The sequence below is a fragment of the Rhopalosiphum maidis genome, chromosome 2 (genome assembly GCF_003676215.2).
Source record: "Rhopalosiphum maidis isolate BTI-1 chromosome 2, ASM367621v3, whole genome shotgun sequence".
NCBI lineage: Eukaryota > Metazoa > Arthropoda > Insecta > Hemiptera > Aphididae > Rhopalosiphum > Rhopalosiphum maidis.
The window spans coordinates 73,921,048-73,941,993 of NC_040878.1; the positions used below are offsets into that span (position 1 = coordinate 73,921,048).

Consider the following 20,946-nt stretch of genomic DNA (forward strand, 5'->3'; position numbering starts at 1 on the left):
ATTATGGATAAATAAACTATGAACGCTTTAAAACAGTACCTAAATATTTATAATATTATATGAAATATTATGATATTGTCTTTATATTAAACAAAATAAAACTTTTACGAAAGAATATAATATTATATTTTGATTATTTTAACGAACAACAGTCATTGTTTAAAAATCTATTAATGTTTTTGAAAATATTTTTTTTAAATAATTTATAATCCAAAAAATACAATATTTATTAAGATTTACTTTTTTGAATAACAACATACATATTTTTATAAAATATTTTGGTACATTAAAATCAAAATTTTGGTAAGTAATTTAATGAATTATAAGTAATCAAAGTTTAGGTGTGCAAAAAGTTGAAGTACAAGGATACCACGCAAAATGTTGGTCTATTTACCTACTCCATTTAATTAAACTTTAAATACTTGTAACTCATAAACTACTGGTCCTAATTCAAATTTTTATAAGACAAGTATCAAAATACCCCAAACACTATTTTGCTTCGGAATATGGAACATTAAAATGCTTTAAAAATGCATGTTGTTATTCAAAAAAATAAAATATTATTACGTTAAAAATTATTTTTTAAAACAAACGTTTGATTTTGACTAGAAATAAAATAAAAAATATTGTTTCTTAAACGATAAAAGAATTTAAAATAATGATTTGTTCCATTATTGAATCGTCCAGTATAGCATTACAATATTCTGATAAACATTGTAATATTATTTTTATACACAACGAAATATATTATTAATTATTTTAAACAAAAAAACTAAAGATTCATTTTTTATTATTTATTATCCATCCAGAGTTTATTACAGTTGATATGTCCAATGTAAAATTTACATAAGCAATATTAATATGCAATTAAATGTAGAAAAAAACTTTCAAATTATTAGACTTTGATTTATAAAAAATATTGTTAAGAATTCACACTTCAGTAGCATTCATATTGTATTTTAAGTTATGTCAAATAAATCAATTAAAATAATAATAATACAGAACTTAATCTATAAACAGTATAAACTTCATATGTATTTCTGAAAATGCAAGCTTAGAATTATAGCTGATCGGTATATATCGTATAATAATATAACGTCTCGTCTTCCATTAGGACTTCTTAATAAGCACCTAAAACATCTTTCGCGTACCAATTGTTTTTCTTACTCCATCCGGTAAATTGATTACGGAATACGTGCTGACGACGATACAAATACGCGTTGTCTGTACCTACGCCGTAGGAGCAAAATTATTAATATCATAATATCCGCCTTATCCGCGTGTAGATACTTACATGATATCGTACAGAGCCATTTATCACTGTGCTAAACACTCACGTAATAGAGAGCAGTCGTGCTCAAAGTACTAGGATCGTATATTTGATATTGTATTACATATCTGTATTAAATAAATTATAACAATATACGATAGTTACTGAATTCGCGGCCCAACGATTGTAATGGTCAATACAAAGCGCATTAGTTGGCAATTTGAATATATTATTCTTTGTACATTTGAGTATATTACTTGTCGTTCATAGTCCTATGGTGCAGGGGGGGGGTCGGTTTGATTCCACAACGGGGGAGTCCCTTTGAACCGTCCGTGGCTTTTGTTTTTGAACTATTCTGAACGCCGGGCGAGGCAGACTTGGACGATCGGCAGAGCGGCATATCGGTGTACAGCGTCATAATTACTTTTACCCCGAAAAGGGGCGGGTAGGAGTGACTACACAAGTGGATTTGGGGTGTATGTATATATGCTCATGCGTGAGTGTATGCGAAGAGAGAGTGACAGACACAGTCTTTGACGAAGCTCCCGGAACGCAATTATCCGTAATTTAATTTCACGACGGGTTTATTTATACGACGATTGAAAGTGTATTGGAGGGGGGCCCGGTTCTTGAAAAAAGTTGTTTGTCGTGTTATTGTGTACATACTACGTCATATGTACCCACATATTAGAGCCAATAGGTATATACGCGTATATAACTATACTATACACACAGTAATGACGACGTGTATATAATACGCACGAGCTGTATAATAATATATTGCATATGGTATTGACTTTTTTCCGTTTTATGTCAACGAGTGCATCAAGGTATATATATAAGTGAATTTAATATTGTATTGGAATTGAAGAGAGAAAAATAATAATAAAAGAGTCGATGGTAATTGGAGGGGGGTGATGGTGACGGCTACATAGCTTACAAGCGCCGTGATGGGGTGGACGAAAAAACACTAATGAGATTACCTGTTGTCGACTTTTATTGGAAAGTAGCCGAACGCAATAATATTATTGGCACACGGTAGTCGTGAGAGTACACGAGTATACTTAATATATATATATATAAACATATGTGTGTTCGTGTATTTACCGTATACGTGCAGTTTGGAGGATTATTGATATCAATTTTGGCGAAAAGCTCTCGACGAGGCAATCTATTAGACACGCGTATGTATGGAAACAATAACAGACAAAACGGACACAAAGGTTGCAGTGCTAAAGGCCGGTCCGAGAACGCGAAAAAAAAACCCCACAATATAATATTATTTATATAATGCGATCACCGATCTGTCATTTTGTAGACCACCCCATCCGTGTCGCGACAATACCAAACCATTTCGACCAAACACAAACAAATGTCATACAGGCTGAACGTTGTACAAATCAATTTCGGTTTCAAAGTTTAATATTTATAATTGAATTTGTTTTCCCATCACAGCAGAAAATCAATAAAAAGCATAATACTTTTCAAACACGACTTGCATTATACGCTATACAGGTGTATAACCTATACTACACTATACATAAATATTTTTTTTTGTTTTATATTTTTATGATTTTAAAAATAAATATTTGACGACAGTGCTTCACAAAATGTTGCAAAGAAGTCTTATTTACACAACTAGATAAAGTACGAGTGTGTGTGTGTGTACATTAAAATAACGATAGTTAATAAAAAAAAGACCAAAACAATATTTCTTGAGACTACCGTCTTTGTTTCGCGTGCGATTTTATCGCTTCAGTCTAATCCATTTGAGAGAGTGCTCCCTCGGAGTGCACTGCTACTTTTTATCACCTCCCTTATCGACGAGTCAACTGCTTCTTTCTTAGTTTAGTTTTTCTCTTTTATATTCATTGACGCATCTACGTTTGTTTATTATAACGTACCTTGGTGAACACCGTTACTGAAACATTTTTAGACTTGCACAATTTCTCCAAAAGATTATACACGCAACCGTTTAAGTACTTAATAAGGCCACGTGGAATCGGTTTCAACTAAAACGCGTCTCCTGTGAATATTTATGTACTAAAAACATTATAAAATTACTAAAGTACTCGTTAATAAATACAGTTCAGATGTAGTTCGAATATTATAACATAATGTGTAGCTAATGAAATTCGCTGAAACCAGAATATTATAATAGTAATAATAATAACCGGAAATCCCGGATATATGATCTCATACTCGACGTTTTAGTGGATATAAAATGCGCTCGATATACCTCCTGTGTTCGTATTATTGTTATTATTTCCATCAGTACTATGACGGGTATGTAGGTATGTTGGAAAACATATACATATAGATAATATCATTTATATATATATATATATATATTTCACATCATGATACTAAACGTGTCCTAATTTTCACGAGTGAGAAGCGTACTTTAATTATCCTCGGTGAACCATAATGCATGACAGTAGAACAAGATGTACTATAGATTTCAGAGACACGTCACAAAAACGTGACCAAACTTTTAGCACAGCTTCAAGTCGAATAACACCACTTGACGTTTTGCAAGAGTCCGAAGAAAAATTGTTTTTCAAGTTGCTCATACTTCACGAGCTACAAAAAAAAAATCTGTTCAAAATAATTAATTATATGTAGTTAGTACATGTCTGTTTTACAAATAGAAACAAAGAAATAAAAATGGAAAATATAATTTTTTATTAAAATAAAATAAAATTTAGAAAAAATACATTTAATAGAATAGCGATTGTATGAAAATATTAACAATAATTTAAAATACTTGCTGAATAAATTGTTTTTAATTTTAATCAATGCATTTATTTTATTATACATATATCTATTGAGCGGTTAAATATTTGGTTTCATAAATTTTTTTTAAATTTAAACTACTATATACTATTATAATAATATGCATTACTTATAATATTATATTTTGATAGGAATCTTAAAAATAATAAAATGTATACATTATTCATGAACATCGATTTATTATATTATACAATATTTTCAATTTTGACATGATATTTCCCTATTTTCCAATGTTTGTACCAATATTTACAGTATTTTTATCAATTTTGTAGTAACCCATTAATTATTTTGTATCATAATATTGTTATGTTTTTAATTTATTTAGAATATTTAGATACTAAAATTTTTTCAGTAAACCGGCGTCTTGGATAGGCAATTTAGCTACGCCGTAAATTTTTTTTCTGGTATTAGATAAGATTATAATACTATTATACATAATATTATTGTGGTTTGGATAATGGTATGGGAATTTGTTGTACTGAATTTGATCACCTCGGCGTGTTTATAATATAATATTAAGCACCTACTATTAACTTCAAACCTTTTTTCATTGATTATTTAAAACCACTTCAACTTCCACTCCACAATGGTACAACTGTGGTAATCAATTATTCCGTGGGTATAATCCCGATAGATTTAACGCTTAACGCACGACTCGATTTATCTAGCCACGCCGTACAATATGGGCAGGGGAAAATTTTAAATCCAAACCGACGGCGTAGGATACTCCAGACTTAGAATCTATTAATCTGTAGTTATATTTCAAATATTGATGGTCAGAGTGTGTTAGCGTAATGTCATTGCCCACAGCTATTTCGGCCTAAATACTATAATATAATAATATACCGATATCACTATATTATTGTCTTTGATGTTATTACGTACGTATTTTGACGGCGAAAGTGTATTAATTTTCATGGATAATAAACATTTTATGTGTACTCAGAAAAATATATAAATCCTCAGCCCGTAGGTACGATAATAAATTTGAAACGAGCGCAGCGCGTAGTATACTCGATGACCGTAAAGTGTTAGTATATATTATATATATATATATTTTTGAAACAAATTATGAGTGAGAAATCGCGTCGTCGTCATCGTTACGCTCCGAATACGCTGGAAAATTATATCATCGTAATACTGTAGGTAACGAGGTAATAAACGCGCATCTAGGTGGTGACCAGGATAAACAATCGGCGAGATTATTTCGTTCAGGGTGGCGCTGAACCGGTACGATATCTAGTAGTGCGCGGACCGAAGCGCCGGACCTCGTGCGGTTAAAATCGAATAACCACGTCCGGAAAGTATTTATTAACGACGACGAGGAAATCGTAGACGGCGGCGTAGGCTCGAAAAGTTTTCGCATTAGCCAGCCACGGGGAGGAGAGATACATTTTCTCGTGGCACCTCTCATTGCACGTCATCTGTCACGCGTATGAGCACACTGCAGCGTGTAGTGCATATACAACGGTGTTAGTGGTGTTATGGTGGTGACGGCGGCGGACTTTGGACGAGCGGCGGCGCGAGTTTTTCAGTCGAAAATCGATTAACCATCCGTCTTGACGGCACGGGGCGGGATGAAGTCCGCGGCGGTGACAGCAGCCAGTGCGTGGGTGTGTGTTGTATATTCGTAGGTGCACGCGCGTGTGTGCGAGCGCGAAACATAAAACTCGAGTCGAATACGAGGCAAACATCCATCAATTAGCGTCCGTCGGGAACGCGTGTAATTCCGCCGCGCTTACATTTCACCGGGGACGACCGCGTTTTAACAAATTAACTAGACTGCGGATATTGTAGTGACGACGTAGGTACAGCGGCGTTCTATACATGCCTATTATTTGTACACGTATCGTGCGCGCGGCAGGTCCTGGTACGACGAAGACTACCACTGCCACTAGATCTGTCTTACTTTGTCAAAATTTGAAAAACAACGTTACGCACACGCCGCCGACAACGGGAATCCCGAAACCGTTACCGCTTTCGGGCCGAGTATTAGAGATATTATATAATATATATATATATATATACACAAGACGTACCTGCGGCCCGTATAGCCTGTATGACGGACAGGGTTTATTACTCGTGCGGACAAGAATTAAATACGCGACGACGTCCGTTTGGTGAACTGGGAATTTATATTGCCCTCGTATAATATACCTACTACTGTGCGTTGACGATATTATATAATAGCAGTTTCTCTTGTAAACACTCGCGGGAAGTCGTCTCGTAGTGTGTCATGTCTGTCCTGCAATAACTGTCCGGATCCCGAGTAGTTGTATTTTCGTAGTAAATGAACTCGATGATCTAATGGAATTCGTTTTCCGAGAAAACGTCTAAACGAAATTAAATTACAACATGACCGCCAATACGATCGCTGTCGCTGAAAAAAAAAAGACGCAATTTATTTTTTTTTTCGAAAATAATATTTAAGTAATAAACATAACCCATATTTGATATAGAAACACAATTATAATATTATCATTGACGATTTGTTTAATTGTTTTATGAAAATATCTAACACACGGGATTTGAATAAATATGATTTCGTAAGTTGCGTATTTGATAATAATAAAGTAATTATATTTTTTCGTTCATATCGAATCTTCTTTTGTGTTTGATGATGACATATCCTTTACATAGAAAATATAATTTAATAAATAATCAACATTACAATATGGGCAGAATGTCGGAATATAGTATGTATTTAATAATAGAGCAGCGGGCAGGTGATTCGAAAAAAAACCGGCTGATGTAAATTAAACATAGTACCTAGTCCGACGAATTTCAAAATACGTATCTTCAAAAGAATAATTAAAACCAACTTTTGTTTGGCTATATTGCGTTATGTAGATATAATGGTACAAACATCAAAAGCCACAAATATGTACGCCAAAAACTGGCGTAGGCGGTGACTTTATTAGAAAGTTCGGCTTACAGAAAATAAAGTTAAAAAACTCCGTCACCTCACCGCTATTCTCGAACAGATTAAATCGTTTCCTTTAAGATGTAAAATTTAAGTGAGCCACTAAGGCGACATGCAACTGAAGAGTTTTGGAAAGAATAACTTATCGTAAAACAAACGGGCTGGCTTTGGCGTTGTAAAATAATATATATTTTATACTCACGCCGTGTCGCACGTAAATCGGTAGATACGTCGACGACGTTGATAATTTGGCATTTGCATGCATCGAAGTTGTAAAGCTCACGAGTGGCGATAATCATAACTTATAGATATTCAAAGTGGGTAGCCTCGGCACAGCAGGGTGGATATTGTGTAGATAGTACTATATATATATTATACACACTTTATTCCGGTACGCTTCATTATCGTTAAGTCGAAGAAAGCTTTTGGCGGCAATTTTTTTTTTGTTGTCAAAACCCTTACCCCCATCACCGTTTCCCGTTCCGAACTACTCCCTCACGCGAACACCACATACAAACAAAGTTACGACGTCTGCACGAACGCACACAGACACTCTGACACACGCGCATACCATCACTTTTTATAATAATAATAATATATACACACTAGGCGCGGTATGACGTGTACGTATACGATATAATATAGTGGTGAGGTAGTAACAGAGAGTCGGACGGTTGTGATGAGGAATGGTAGGTTAGGTACGCCTTAAGAAAATCGGAACCACGCCCCGCATAGCACATGGCAAGAAAACCCCTCTGTAATCACCATGGTAGTGGTATACTAAAGTGTATACAATATATACGTATGTGCGTGCATGTAAGAGAGAGAGAGAGACAGAGAGAGAGCGAGAGCGCGAGCTAAATAAGAGCAATGACGTTACGTGTAGCAGTGGGGAGAAGGGAGGAATGACGGGGTTAAAGATACTGAGGAAGGAAAAAATGATCATTTTGGATCACCGCGATATTTCAACGGACCCGCTGGAGTTTCGGATGGTTGTTGAGGAGAAAGAGAGGGGACCTTGTTTTATTAGGCACTTGGCGAAACCCCCTCGTCTCATTTGCATCAGCGTCCCCCCACTGCAGCCGCCGCTACCATGAACAAAGCGGCACTAAACTTTTATAGCCCCGTAGACAACGCAGCGCTGCAGCTTCGGGAGGGTGGGCGACGACTTGGGCGCACCAGTATTAACGTTTGCACCTGTTTTTTGCGCATTAAGCAGCGCACGTACGCTGAAAACGTTGTTCTTCTTATTACGGTTATTATTTTTGTTTATATTTATTTTTATTTTTTTATCTTCCCCCGCACATAATGTCGGTTACTGAAAAGTTTGCTTTAAATTCACCAGCCGATCGTTATTTTTGCAGATCTAAAACAAGACTTTCGAGTCCAGCCCAAAGACGTCAATCCCGCGTCCGGCGACACAGCAGTCCTGGAATGTGATCCGCCAAAAGGACATCCAGAACCATCGGTGGCATGGCATAAAAACGGCCAAGCTATAGAGGCTGACGAGAAAAAAAGGTAAACAGTAAAACAATAATTAGTGATGTTGTTGCAGTTATTTTTTGACCATCATTTCGGAGTTAATAATGTTTTTTTTTTTTTTTTTTTTTAATTCAATTAAATTAAAATAATATATACTAACGTTCGTACACAATTAATTTAACGTTATGTTAATCAACATTACTATTAATTTGGATCTTGCTATACGACTTTGGAAAATAATATTACATTTATTACTGATATTTAGTATTTTTGTGTGAAAAATATTTACAGGTCATATTATTATAATTATAAATCATTTTTTATGTATTAAAACAGTATGGCAGTAATACAGCTATTGTTTGAAGTTTGAATCTTTGAATTCAGTTAATTTAATTGCTAATCTATAACTTAATCTCTTCACACTAATGAACTATTTTACTGAATAAAATAAAAAATAAAAATAATAATACAATTGTCTATTTAAGTTGCGAAACCTTATTTTAAAATGTTGAGTATAAAATAGAATGTACTTAACTACGAAATGGGATTCCAAAAAATAAAATGGGATCATTACGGAAATATCGATTTAAATTTTAATATAGGAAACGTATAAACGCTATTCACACAAACAAAGTGCTAGAATATTTTAATTTAATTGGTTTATTTAGTATTTATGGTAGGCAATTACATTAAACTGAACTTTAAATAAATATAATGTAATCTATGTTTGCATAAAATAAACAGTGTTCGTAATTTAACGGTAAATTTAAAATAATTAAACTCATATTTTCTATTTTCAAAAATTATAATTATTTTCTATCTTTTTTAAAATTTTAGATGGTACATTGAAGATAACGGAAATTTGATTATTAGAGACGTGAACTCCGAAGATGATGGTTCTTATACATGTGTAGCTAGCAATTTAGCCGGAGTCCGGAAATCTAAACCGATTTTGTTGGCAACTCAGAGTAAGTGCTTAATGATATTTTTGGAAATTAATTTATTAACTGTTCTGTACTTGTGTATTTATATAGTACGTCCGTATATGATACAAGCCCCAAAAGACACTATAGCTATGGCTGGTTCCAGTGTACAGTTGCAATGTAAAATCGGCGGGACACCACAACCCGAAGTGTTCTGGAAAAAAATATCAAACAGTGGTGTCGCACAACACATAAGGACTAGCCATTACAGGTAATTTAAATAATTTTAAAAGTTTTTTTAATATTTAAATTATATTTATTAATTCATTTTTTTCTATTATCGAAAAAGAGCTAATTTGTTTAATGTTTAAACAAAATGTGTTTGTCATTATTTAAACTTAACAGTGCACAAAAATAAACTTTTGAATAAATGTTAAAATGTTTAAACGTTATCATTATTTCTTTACTAATCCAATGGATTTTTATATAAACAAATAATGCGATAAGCAAAATATATGTGTGGAACCTTGAAACAGTTGATAACGATACTGACTAATTTAGTAAAAAGTGGTCTTATCCGATACGTCGTTGTAATGGATATTTCATTCTCAGAAATTTGGACTGTCAAACGAGGTTTTGATCATGCTTAACGATTTTTTTTTTTTTAAGGACGCCCCATCAATTTGGTATTTCCTGTTCGTATTACAATAAAACAAATTTTTTATTTGTAGGACACATACTGTTGGCTCAGCGTCAATATTTTAGATAATTAGCATACTGTCAAAAATAATATAATACACCATTAATTCAGTATATATATTTATACATTATTTTGTGTTATAACGCTTACATATTTTCAACAACATGGTTTTAAAATCATTTTTTAAATATATCCTATACATTTGTAGTCATATAAAAATGTATGTTTATATATTATATTATATAATATTTATCTATTATTATATAAAGTTGAGATATAATTCTTATATTTTATTTTAAGTTCGTTAACTTAAATTTATATTCATAAGCTAATAATAAGTTTTGAATTTATTTAAAGTAAATTTTAATTGACGTTATTATAATTGATAGACATAACAGCTCTAAGTTAGTTATATTTAATTTCTTTTAATTGTCTGATCATAACAATTTTTTTTTCTTTTGTTCGCCAAATAAATTCGTTTTTTTCAACGATAATACTAAAAACTATAATTAGAAGTAAATTTTCATATTAAAAATATATATTATTTATAGTATACCCGTGGTAAATTTTCATTGTTCTTATTATAAGCTTCCATAGTATCATAACACTATAGTTTTAAAAATTCAAAAAATAATCTCAAGATTCTAATACGATAAAAATGATGGATGTTTCAGAAATGAGAAACTTTCTGGGGACAGGGACACATTTGAGCACGTTTACATAACACAAGACGGCAGTTTGAGATTAGACAACGTGAGTCCGGAAGACGAAGGGAAGTACGTGTGTCACGCAGAAAATCACCAAGGCAAAGTAAACGCTGCGTCATCTCTCACTGTACACTGTGAGTAGCTAAACGTTTTACAGTATAAATATAGTAATTTAAATTCGTTTTATACTAACAAGATCATATTATTCAAAATGCATGTATCATAGCGCTGTTTACTTTAGGGAAATACAAAAACTAAACTAGGATCTTAAGTGTATAACGATTTTTCATCGTGTCGTAATATGTAGACTGTTTCATTAATATTATTTTAGAAAATATGTATAAAAATCTATTTGTTTAAACTAAAATTGTTGTTCAACTTCCTTAAATAACGTTTTTATTGCCTCGGAGTATACATATCATAATAAATTATTATGGACATAAGTTCTAAAGGAACGCATGTTAAATAATAAACGTTAACTATTGTACCTCATTACAAGATAGCTGTACCAGTTGAATTAATTTACGGATTTGGTCTTACTTAAGCCATACGAACCCTAGGGAAAGACATTTTAGAAAATAGCACGTATTTACTCGTATGAGTAATGTGAAAAATTATAGAGTTATGAAATTGCTACAAAATTTCCGTTTATTATGATTTCATCCGTTCTAAAATATAATCGATTATTTAATTAATTATATATATAAGGAACTATAATTTTAGCTTTAGTACTTTTGTGACTAAAACCTTGACGAGTAATTCTATCAATAATTAAATGTATCTAAAATTGGAGCTGACTTCGTTAAACAAAACTTTACGAAGAACAACAATCCCTTAGGATAATACAGTGGTTATCTCATTTTGAACTACATTTTATACTTCTTAAATTATTCAATCGACTAAATTATAAATTGGAGTTGTGTTTTTGTTAGTCACGCAATATTATGTTAAAGTAACTTTGGTTCGACCGAAATCTGCTAAGTTGTATGAGCGGCGGAAATAACATTGATAACATGATCACCATCAGTTATACAATAGTGTATTAAAATTATAACAATAAAATGAACCGATGACCGTGATAATAATGTTCACATAGGAGTGAACAAAATTCGTCGTACATACCGCTTTTCGGTTTATATATTTTCATTTTTGCCTATTACGCACACGATCGCAAAACTAATACGGTCAAAGAAAAACACGATGTTACTATCGCAAAGCCGTTATCCGGAAATAGGGTCTGGAAGTGTTTATTATTCGCAAGTGATTTAAAACTTTCATAATCGATAGTATAATAATGATAATAATAGTAATGACAACATTATTGAAGTTCAGAAAAGCCAGAGGTGAAACGCGGTCCGATCGACGTCGTAATTTCAAAACTTTCGCGCAACAGTTATTATATTGCCTATACAGAGTGTTTCCTACATTATCGTTGGGATTAACAAACTGTCCGAAAAGCCCAACCGTAACGGAGACGTTTTAAAAATCAAACATTTTATTGCTCACTGTCGTTTCATTAGTATTTATATTATTTTTATCTGCTGATGACTGTGGAAATCTATGGATACTCACGAATGATCTCTACAGCCATACGTCGATGGTAGCATATTATAAAAATACGATTAATTTTTGTTGATAACAACTGACGATATCTTCCAAAACTTATCAGGTGTAAAACCAACGATACAATTACGACAATAATAATTTAGAGACAAAAGTTATCAAAATTTCGTTATTCATACAGTGTGATACCATCATTATGGTAATTTTTGTTGGTAGTCCCCACTCGCGTATGCTATGTAATCCATATGATGTTAACAAATTAAATTTCCCGGTCGTCATGTAATCAACGCCGAACGAATGGCTATTTATTTCGTTGTATTCGACGAAAATCTTACCAAAACCCACTGAAACGCCGGGTTATTTCATAACTTTACGCATGATCGCACTTCATGACATTTTCACAGAACCGTGATTATAAATACAAAAGACTCAGTAAATATGTTTTTATTTTAATTCTCGAATCCAATCATGTGGTACTTAACGCCGCGATAAGACACCGCGTATTATACAAATGCACTAGATTTTTCTTATATCCACACTGGTGCGCGTGCGTGTGCAGTGTACATATAAACTTGAATTTTAAATGTAAACTTTGTGCACTGATTATCTCGCTCGCAGAAGCACCTTTGTGCCGCAGCCGCCACACACCTTTAACGCGTTGTATACCACAGACGATGGCGGCGCGGCATTCCTTGCCCGCCAAATTTCTCCTCGATGCTCCGCGAGCGTGGTCGACGGCAGTGGTCTTAAGCTTTTAATTATTTTCTCCGTTAAAACTTTCACCGGGTTTTTTCACCCCCTTCACTCGCCGCGGTCACGTATACGTCTCAAGCGGCGTCTTCGTACCCACCCGTCGCGTCGCCGCCCCGGGGTAACAGTTACCGTCTCAAAACCGGCAAGAAAACATTTATATACATACACACAGCAGTGAGCCTAGCTTCACCCCTAGCTATATATATATATATATATATATATGTACATTTTACGTACATAAATAGGGCTCGGGGGGCGTTTATATACAACCACACCTCTCTCGTGTCGTATATCCACCTCACGCACAGCGATATAAACAATTCGGCAACTTCTATTCTCGAGCTTCCCATTATCTCTTGTGGCTTTTGTTTTGCGCGTCCTCCTCGTTTCCGCCCGCCAGTCACCGCAGAAGTCTCGTTTTCGCGCACGGCCAGTCTATATCGCGCGTGCATTAATCAAACTACTACCGCCGCCATACACTGTATATGTATATATATATATACGAAACGCGCTACACTTTGGCGAATACGATATTCGCGACCGAACGCGTCCTATTGTAACCGATGCCAAACGGTCGGAAATCTTCGGTTCTTCCAAAATTACCGCCTCCGAGCTGGTCTCTTCGGGCGAATAGATAAACCGCTTTTTCTCCCGCCACCGTCTGACGGAATATTTCTACTACTACTACTACTACTACTACTACTACTACTACTACTACTACTACTACTACTACTACTACTACTACTACTACTACTACTACTACGGCATTGATTGTTGTTAACACCGATTTAATCAGCTGGCGTTGCAAACGGATTTACTGTCGAAAATTCAATGTATATAATATATATATGCTGGCGATCGGGTGGTTTGAATAAGTGGGCGAACAATCGGAAGAGGGGACTCGTCGAGCCGGTCGAGTTTGTCCACCACGGTCTATGCTCGGGGCGTCACGATAATCGGAAGACTTTGTTCGGGGTATACCAAAAAGTTTGTTTGGCAATGCGCTATACACGCGTGTGTATATGCGATCGTCGATAATAATACTGTTGTTATTTCATTATCCCGCTGTGCATGGCGGTTGTGTGATCAGGGACGGGTAGTGTACGGGGCGAATAGCGGTCAAAAAGTTAATCTCGTACAATCGTCCAAGACAAAAATAACAACCGATAATTCTCTTGCGATAATGCACATTTATCCGTTGGAAAACAATGTACGCGTATTTACTATATATTATAATATACGGTCTTATAAAATATATCGGTAACAACTAACATACTTACATATTTGTACATATTTTTCTCTATTTTTCTACTTTTTTTTTTTAATACTATTCCCACTCATATTTCATATAAGTTACTTTATTTATAAAATAAAAAAATTCATGATTTTGTGTATTTGGACGATTTTTTTCGCTATTAAGAAGTGTTGTATATAATACAAAAAAGTTTAATCGAATAAAACGCGAGTATACCCATTGGTATAAACTATTCATCCGATTACATTAAAACGATCATATTATACCGTTTTAAATTAAAATCGATTACATTTAAATGCCTATTTTATTTATTAAATTTCCATGGACGATTTAATATTATTATTATAATAATTGTAGTTAGAATTATTATTACTACGGTTAAAATCGCGCGTTAGTTGTTTTACAATCCACAGAGGATGTCGCCGAAATGTGGTGGTTGGTGTACATTCAGATTGAACATATGTTTGTTTCGTCGTATTTGAATCCCGTTCTCGTGGCAATTTCACGTTTCATATAAACATTAACAGCTATACCCGTGTCACGTTAAATAACGTAATGTGGTGGATATTCCGAATACTTGTTAAATTGTTCGAAACATCATATATTGCTTTGTATATAATTTATTATTTATTTGGTAAATTATTCGAAACTGACGTTTTCCATTTTATAATAATTTCTAATTATCTACATACATTTGTTCGATTCGAAATCAGTGTATAATATTATTATGTTTTATATTTACCATTATAAATCTCGTTTGAATTGTTATTCATTGTTCAGTGTTATTGACGTGCGCATACTTTTATATTAAATACCATCAATGTAAACTATAAATGTATTCAAAACAATTAAATAACTACATAGTAACACGTACAATAATATTATATTTTATATTTTTAAACAAATTTAATAAATTTTTGCTTTTTAAAACCATATTATTTTGCATTGTTTAAGTACAACTATATGAAAAATGCATACAATACTATGTTGTAAAAAAGTAAATCAAAGTTTTCTCTAACAACTTTTATAAAATGTCTAGATCCGATGATAGAATTTAAGTTTTTTTATTTTATATAACTCTGTAAAACGTTGAAATGCTTTTATCCGCTATCCGAATAGCTACAGATTTATTTCTCATGAAAAAAGTATGGCAATGACAATAACAAAACATTGCACGTATAATACTATTAAATGTATTATATGGTACTCGAAAGATACTCCATTAAGTATAATGTGTTTTCCCATATTTTTTTTAAATAATTTATTGCTCTAAATAATCAATTGAATCAATCACAAATTATTATTAATAGTTTAATCATAATTATATTTAATTATCGTTTACAATACATTGTATAGAACATTAATCAATAATTGCGAACTGTGGACATTTTTTCTGATGTCTACTGTCTATGCATCGAATCCACTAATAAGTAAATACTATATTATATATCAAAGGATGTTTGATTAATTTGTTTCAAATAAGTATTTACCCTTTACCCTTAATACTACAAAACTTTGAATACACGCTTTTACCCCAATCAAACAACCTGAAATCCCTTTATCGGGAAATAGAAGCAAACTAAATTTCCTATTTGACTTGTGCTAGAAATTGTTTTTTTTTTAATTGAACGATTTTATAAAATAATTTTATTGATAGACGTGGGTTATTCATTGAAGTCATTAAACTAAACGGAATAGGGACGACATTAAATAAAACGATTTGATATATTAAGTACATTAGTAAAAATAAATTCGATTTTTAGTCGGTAGATATTAATTTAAAATTCATGATTAAATCCTTTAAAACTATTACACGTTTAATAAATAATCATATGCTGTGTACTAAAATTTTCATCTGTGATATAATAATTCTGTTCTTTAAAATTGATCGAAAGCTAACTGTTATATACTCACGTAATTTATTTTTATATTCATTGTAAAAAATTTCGTAATTTTTTTTCATTTTAGCTGTCCCGTTAATCGCCCAAAGGCCTGCAGATACACACGTATCGGCTGGCAGCAATGCAGTATTTGAGTGCGGTGTTCGGGGTAACCCCAGACCGACAATATTCTGGTCTTTGCAGGACAACGACACCGTGTTATTCCCCGAGGAAAGTTGGAACGAATTTCATGCCGAAGACACAAAAGATTCCGTGTCCACTCTGGTCGTACATGTAAGTCACAAAATCGATGTGTCTGTTACATCGGATGCTGTGTAACCTAACCATCGTTGTTATATCGATTGATATTTCAGACGTGCCTGATGTTTGGCGCAATATTTATTATTATTATATTGTTGTTCACTCTTGCGCGTTTATTACAGAACGTCAGGAAAGAACAACATGATCAGCTGGTCGTCATGTGTTCAGCAATCAACGAAGCGGGCTCGGACGAGTGGCGAGCCACACTGACAGTGGCGGCGGCCGCGTACGACGAGTCCTTACCACCAATCATCGAGTACGGACCCGCCAACCAAACCCTTCCATACAGTTCGATTGGTAATCTTGTATGCAAAGCAATTGGAAACCCTCAGCCCGTGATTACGTGGTACAAAGACGATTCACCGCTGTCGACAGATATCACTAGGATCAACATCACTGAATCCGGCACACTCCAAATAATGAGTGAGTATTTTCATACTTTTTTAAAAAACCTCATGGCATTATTTTTTATCTTTATCAATAACTTATTATCATTTTTAAAATTATGATTTTTCTGATTAAAGTCCCAATTAAAACAATTTATGTAAAATATATTAATTTGATTTACGTAAACCCACGATAAAATAATCATAGAAATATCGAGTATAGTAAAATCGTTAATTTTAATTAAGTATTTATATGCACTTATAAAAATTATAAATTTTTAAAGTGAAATACAGTTAGTGGAAGTGAAAAGTTAAATTGTAGATGGATAGATATGAGCGACTTTATATATAATCTAACCACTGTGAATTTTCAGATTTACAAAAAAGCGACAACGGCGTTTATACATGTGTGGCGTCTTCGGTCAATGGCAAAGCCACGTGGAGTGCTGAACTGAAAATGGAATCACCAAAAAATCCTAATGTAGGATTCTTCAGGTCACCGGATACGTCAACGTTTCCCAGTGCCCCGAGCACACCCGTTGTCATCAACCACACGGACACAACTGTTACACTGTCTTGGGGCCGTAGCAGCAAGTTCGGATCATCACCACTGCTCGGTTATCAGGTAAGCAAGGCATTTTCACATACCACCTTAGACGGTATTTATATTTAAAATGATCGGTAAGAATCATGATAATATTATATACCGAGGGATATTAAAACGCACGGATATACACAATTTCTAAGGAATTGTGGATGATTAAATTAAAATTACTATTATATACGTTTTGGGAGGTATCGAAGTGCTAGGAATAAATGTATCGTGGGTGTAATGAATTTAAAAATTAAAATATGTATAATACCATCGATATGACAAGTTATTTGCATCAGCATTATATTTTCTAGGTGGAAATGTTCGCTTGTGTCGAGAACGTTGGATGGGTGACATTGGTGCGGAGATTACACTCGACTCACTTTACGCAGTCTTTCTTAAAACCAGGCCATTCCTACTTGTTCGTCGTGCGTGCCGAAAATTCCCACGGTCTTTCTGCGCCTAGCCATCTGTCCAACCGCATCACATTGCCCACGGAATACCGTCAAAGTATATCATTTTCACACGATATGTCCATCGCCAAGTCTACTTTGTTCGGCGGCCATATCGTAGACCTCATCGACATAAAAACGGTCAGCTCAACTTCGATAAAACTTTTCTGGGAGGTAAATCAGTCACAATCAACCACCGGGTTAATCTACGACCCGAAACATACTATCAGTAAACGTATTTATTAATACTGTAATAATTCCATTGTTTTAGATTCTTAACGGAGAGTTTTTGGAAGGTTTTTATTTATACTATCGTAGCAAAAATATGACCGGTCAAAACACCACGTTCATGAAACTCTTGTCTAACGCGACTGAACTGTCGGGAGCGTACGTGATTAACACGCTAAAACCGTCGGTAACATATCTGTTTTTCTTGGTGCCATTCTACAAGCACATCAAAGGCCGACCGTCGAATTCAAGGACCGCAAAAACTCACGAAGATTGTAGGAACAATACAATTATTTATTCTACTCTCGTTATCTCCTTAACACCTATACATTTGAATTTCGTTGTTGTAGGCCCTTCTCTAGCACCTCAACACGTCGAACCAACTGCCTACAATTCCAGTGCGGTGTACTTGAAGTGGAATCCACCGCCAGATCACTCGCACAACGGTGTTATCGTTAGTTACCAGGTAGTCATACAAGGTGGTGCTAGTTGGGACGTACTAAGTAATGTGACGGTCAGTGCCAGTACTCCTACTCTGCTCCTGACAAATCTCACATCGGGTGTACGATATAAGGTCATGATTGCGGCAGCGACAAAAGTCGGTTTTGGTCCATACACGGATTCAATAATACTACCGACAGATTCTATGAACCAAATAAAGTATGAATAGTGAACACTATTGACTTAAATTTTATTGAAGACCTTTATTTTATTTTATAATATTAACCATACAATTATTATGTTATTTAGTCAATTTAACGACGCAGTCATCGACCATGAAGAAATCAAAGAATTTGTTGCTGAACCGTGGTTTATTCTGCTGTTGGCCGGAGTTATAACATTAATGGTAATTTTACTAGCCGCCGTACTTTTCGTCAGATACCGTCAGTTGGGTGCTAAAAAGTCACACTTAGGAGGTATGTGTTTCGTATTTTTTTGTACGCCGAGCATGCAACCTGTATTTTAGAATATTATATTAACCACGCATTTATTTAGATTCATTAAATCCTGCCAACAAACTGTCCTATTCTTCGGGTTTCAAAACTAGCCTGGACGTATCTCACCGAGGACAAGTAGCGTCATTTTTGCAATCCGAACACAGCGTCTCGAACAGTCAACGGTGTTTATTTATCGATGCAAACTCGTGTCATAAGCCCAATTGGTATTTATTATATTTTAATTTATTATATTTTCAACAACAAATAATTACAAATCTGCTTTCCAGGATGCATCATGATATTGATAGTAACGAAAAAGATTCTAGTCAACAACTCTTACCTGAAATCGCTGACTATGCAGAAGTGAATCCGAATACAATGAGTACATTTTTAAAAGACCGTGAACTTTCGTCGCCGGCTCCTTATGCAACAACCACATTGGTGTCAAACTCGAGTTCTAGAAATGTAAAAAAAAATAATAATACAAAATAAAAATTATTAAAATTATTATAAGACGTTATTTATTTAATTAAACTACTGATTTGTCAATTGGGAATAATAGTTGTAATAATAATAATAATAATAATAATAATAATATTTTTTTTTCAGATGAGACGAAATTCCGATGATACAGCTTACGCTTCAGCCAATATTTATAACCGTAATCAGAACGTGTATTCTGAAAGTGGATATAGCTGTTGTTCCAGTAATAATGATTGTCAGGGCTGCGCAGGTATAACCTTTTTTTTTAACTATACGGGATTAACTATGAAAACTTATATTATCTAATAGTACACATTAAATATAACTTTAAATACAACATACACGAATATTATTATTTATTAAGTATATGCGTCAGAAACACATAATAACAAAAAAATATTACAATGGCCGATAATATTGTAAAATACTTTGAACACAAAGTTAATAAAAAATAAATAAATAAATATTTTTACTCGTATTTCTAGATATTTATGTTTAAAGCTCAAAATGAGATTATGAATTATGGAAATAAATTTCTAGTAAACAAAATGTGAAACTAAATTACTTTTATGAAACGCCTATTATAAAAGCAAGTGCAACCAGCTATTCAACTGTATAATAATATGCGTTGGAAAATATTAATTTAAAAAATAATAATAATATAATCAGTAATCATGTTGGATAACGAAAAAATATAGAATAAAGTATGGTATAGAAAGTTTTAAACTTTCAACTTGTATAATCTATTTTATTAAAGTTATACTTTTTTATGTATACGTTTTAAATTTAAAATTTTTGTTTTTAAATACTTGCATCTGAATTATTTGATGTGAAAACATAACTCGTAATACCGTAATAATACTTTTATGATAATATACAATATGGTTTGATTAAATAATTCAATATTATAAAAAGTAATGATTTTCTTATACAATGCTATATTTTTAATTCTGTCTGTAGACGATTGCGGGAGCATGCAAGGCGTTCCTGTGTCAGTCGTTCTGAGCGGTTGTGGCCGAAAGACGTTCAGCGAAGTGTCTCACCACAGCAACAAAAGCGGTTCGAGGTTCAATAATTACCCACCATATTCATCTAGACAGCGAGCTCTGGTAAGCAACGACCACCATCTCCCACATACATCATTAATTTTATTTTTTTTTTGAAAACACATGACGGATGTATATCAATATAAACGAAAATAAGTTAATGACTAGAAGATATAAAAATTAAAAATGTACAACCATAAAATAAGGATGTTTACGCCCTCTAAAACTTTATTGTGTAATGTCCATTA

The 20,946-nt window shown here is 33.5% G+C and overlaps 1 protein-coding gene across 1 annotated transcript in view; it reads left to right on the plus strand.

The window, feature by feature from the left end:
* Nucleotides 1-20,946, plus strand: part of LOC113553632 (protein sax-3-like) — a 68,476-nt gene that overhangs the window by 45,534 nt on the left and 1,996 nt on the right. Inside the window, exons 3-17 of the mRNA XM_026957060.1 lie at nt 8,354-8,507; nt 9,309-9,439; nt 9,506-9,665; nt 10,769-10,935; nt 16,341-16,546; nt 16,696-16,996; nt 17,334-17,584; nt 17,866-18,177; nt 18,275-18,506; nt 18,582-18,891; nt 18,982-19,148; nt 19,228-19,393; nt 19,457-19,634; nt 19,779-19,902; nt 20,613-20,761. Coding sequence (XP_026812861.1) covers nt 8,354-8,507; nt 9,309-9,439; nt 9,506-9,665; nt 10,769-10,935; nt 16,341-16,546; nt 16,696-16,996; nt 17,334-17,584; nt 17,866-18,177; nt 18,275-18,506; nt 18,582-18,891; nt 18,982-19,148; nt 19,228-19,393; nt 19,457-19,634; nt 19,779-19,902; nt 20,613-20,761 — 3,008 coding nt within the window. The remainder of the gene's footprint in view (nt 1-8,353; nt 8,508-9,308; nt 9,440-9,505; nt 9,666-10,768; nt 10,936-16,340; nt 16,547-16,695; nt 16,997-17,333; nt 17,585-17,865; nt 18,178-18,274; nt 18,507-18,581; nt 18,892-18,981; nt 19,149-19,227; nt 19,394-19,456; nt 19,635-19,778; nt 19,903-20,612; nt 20,762-20,946) is intronic.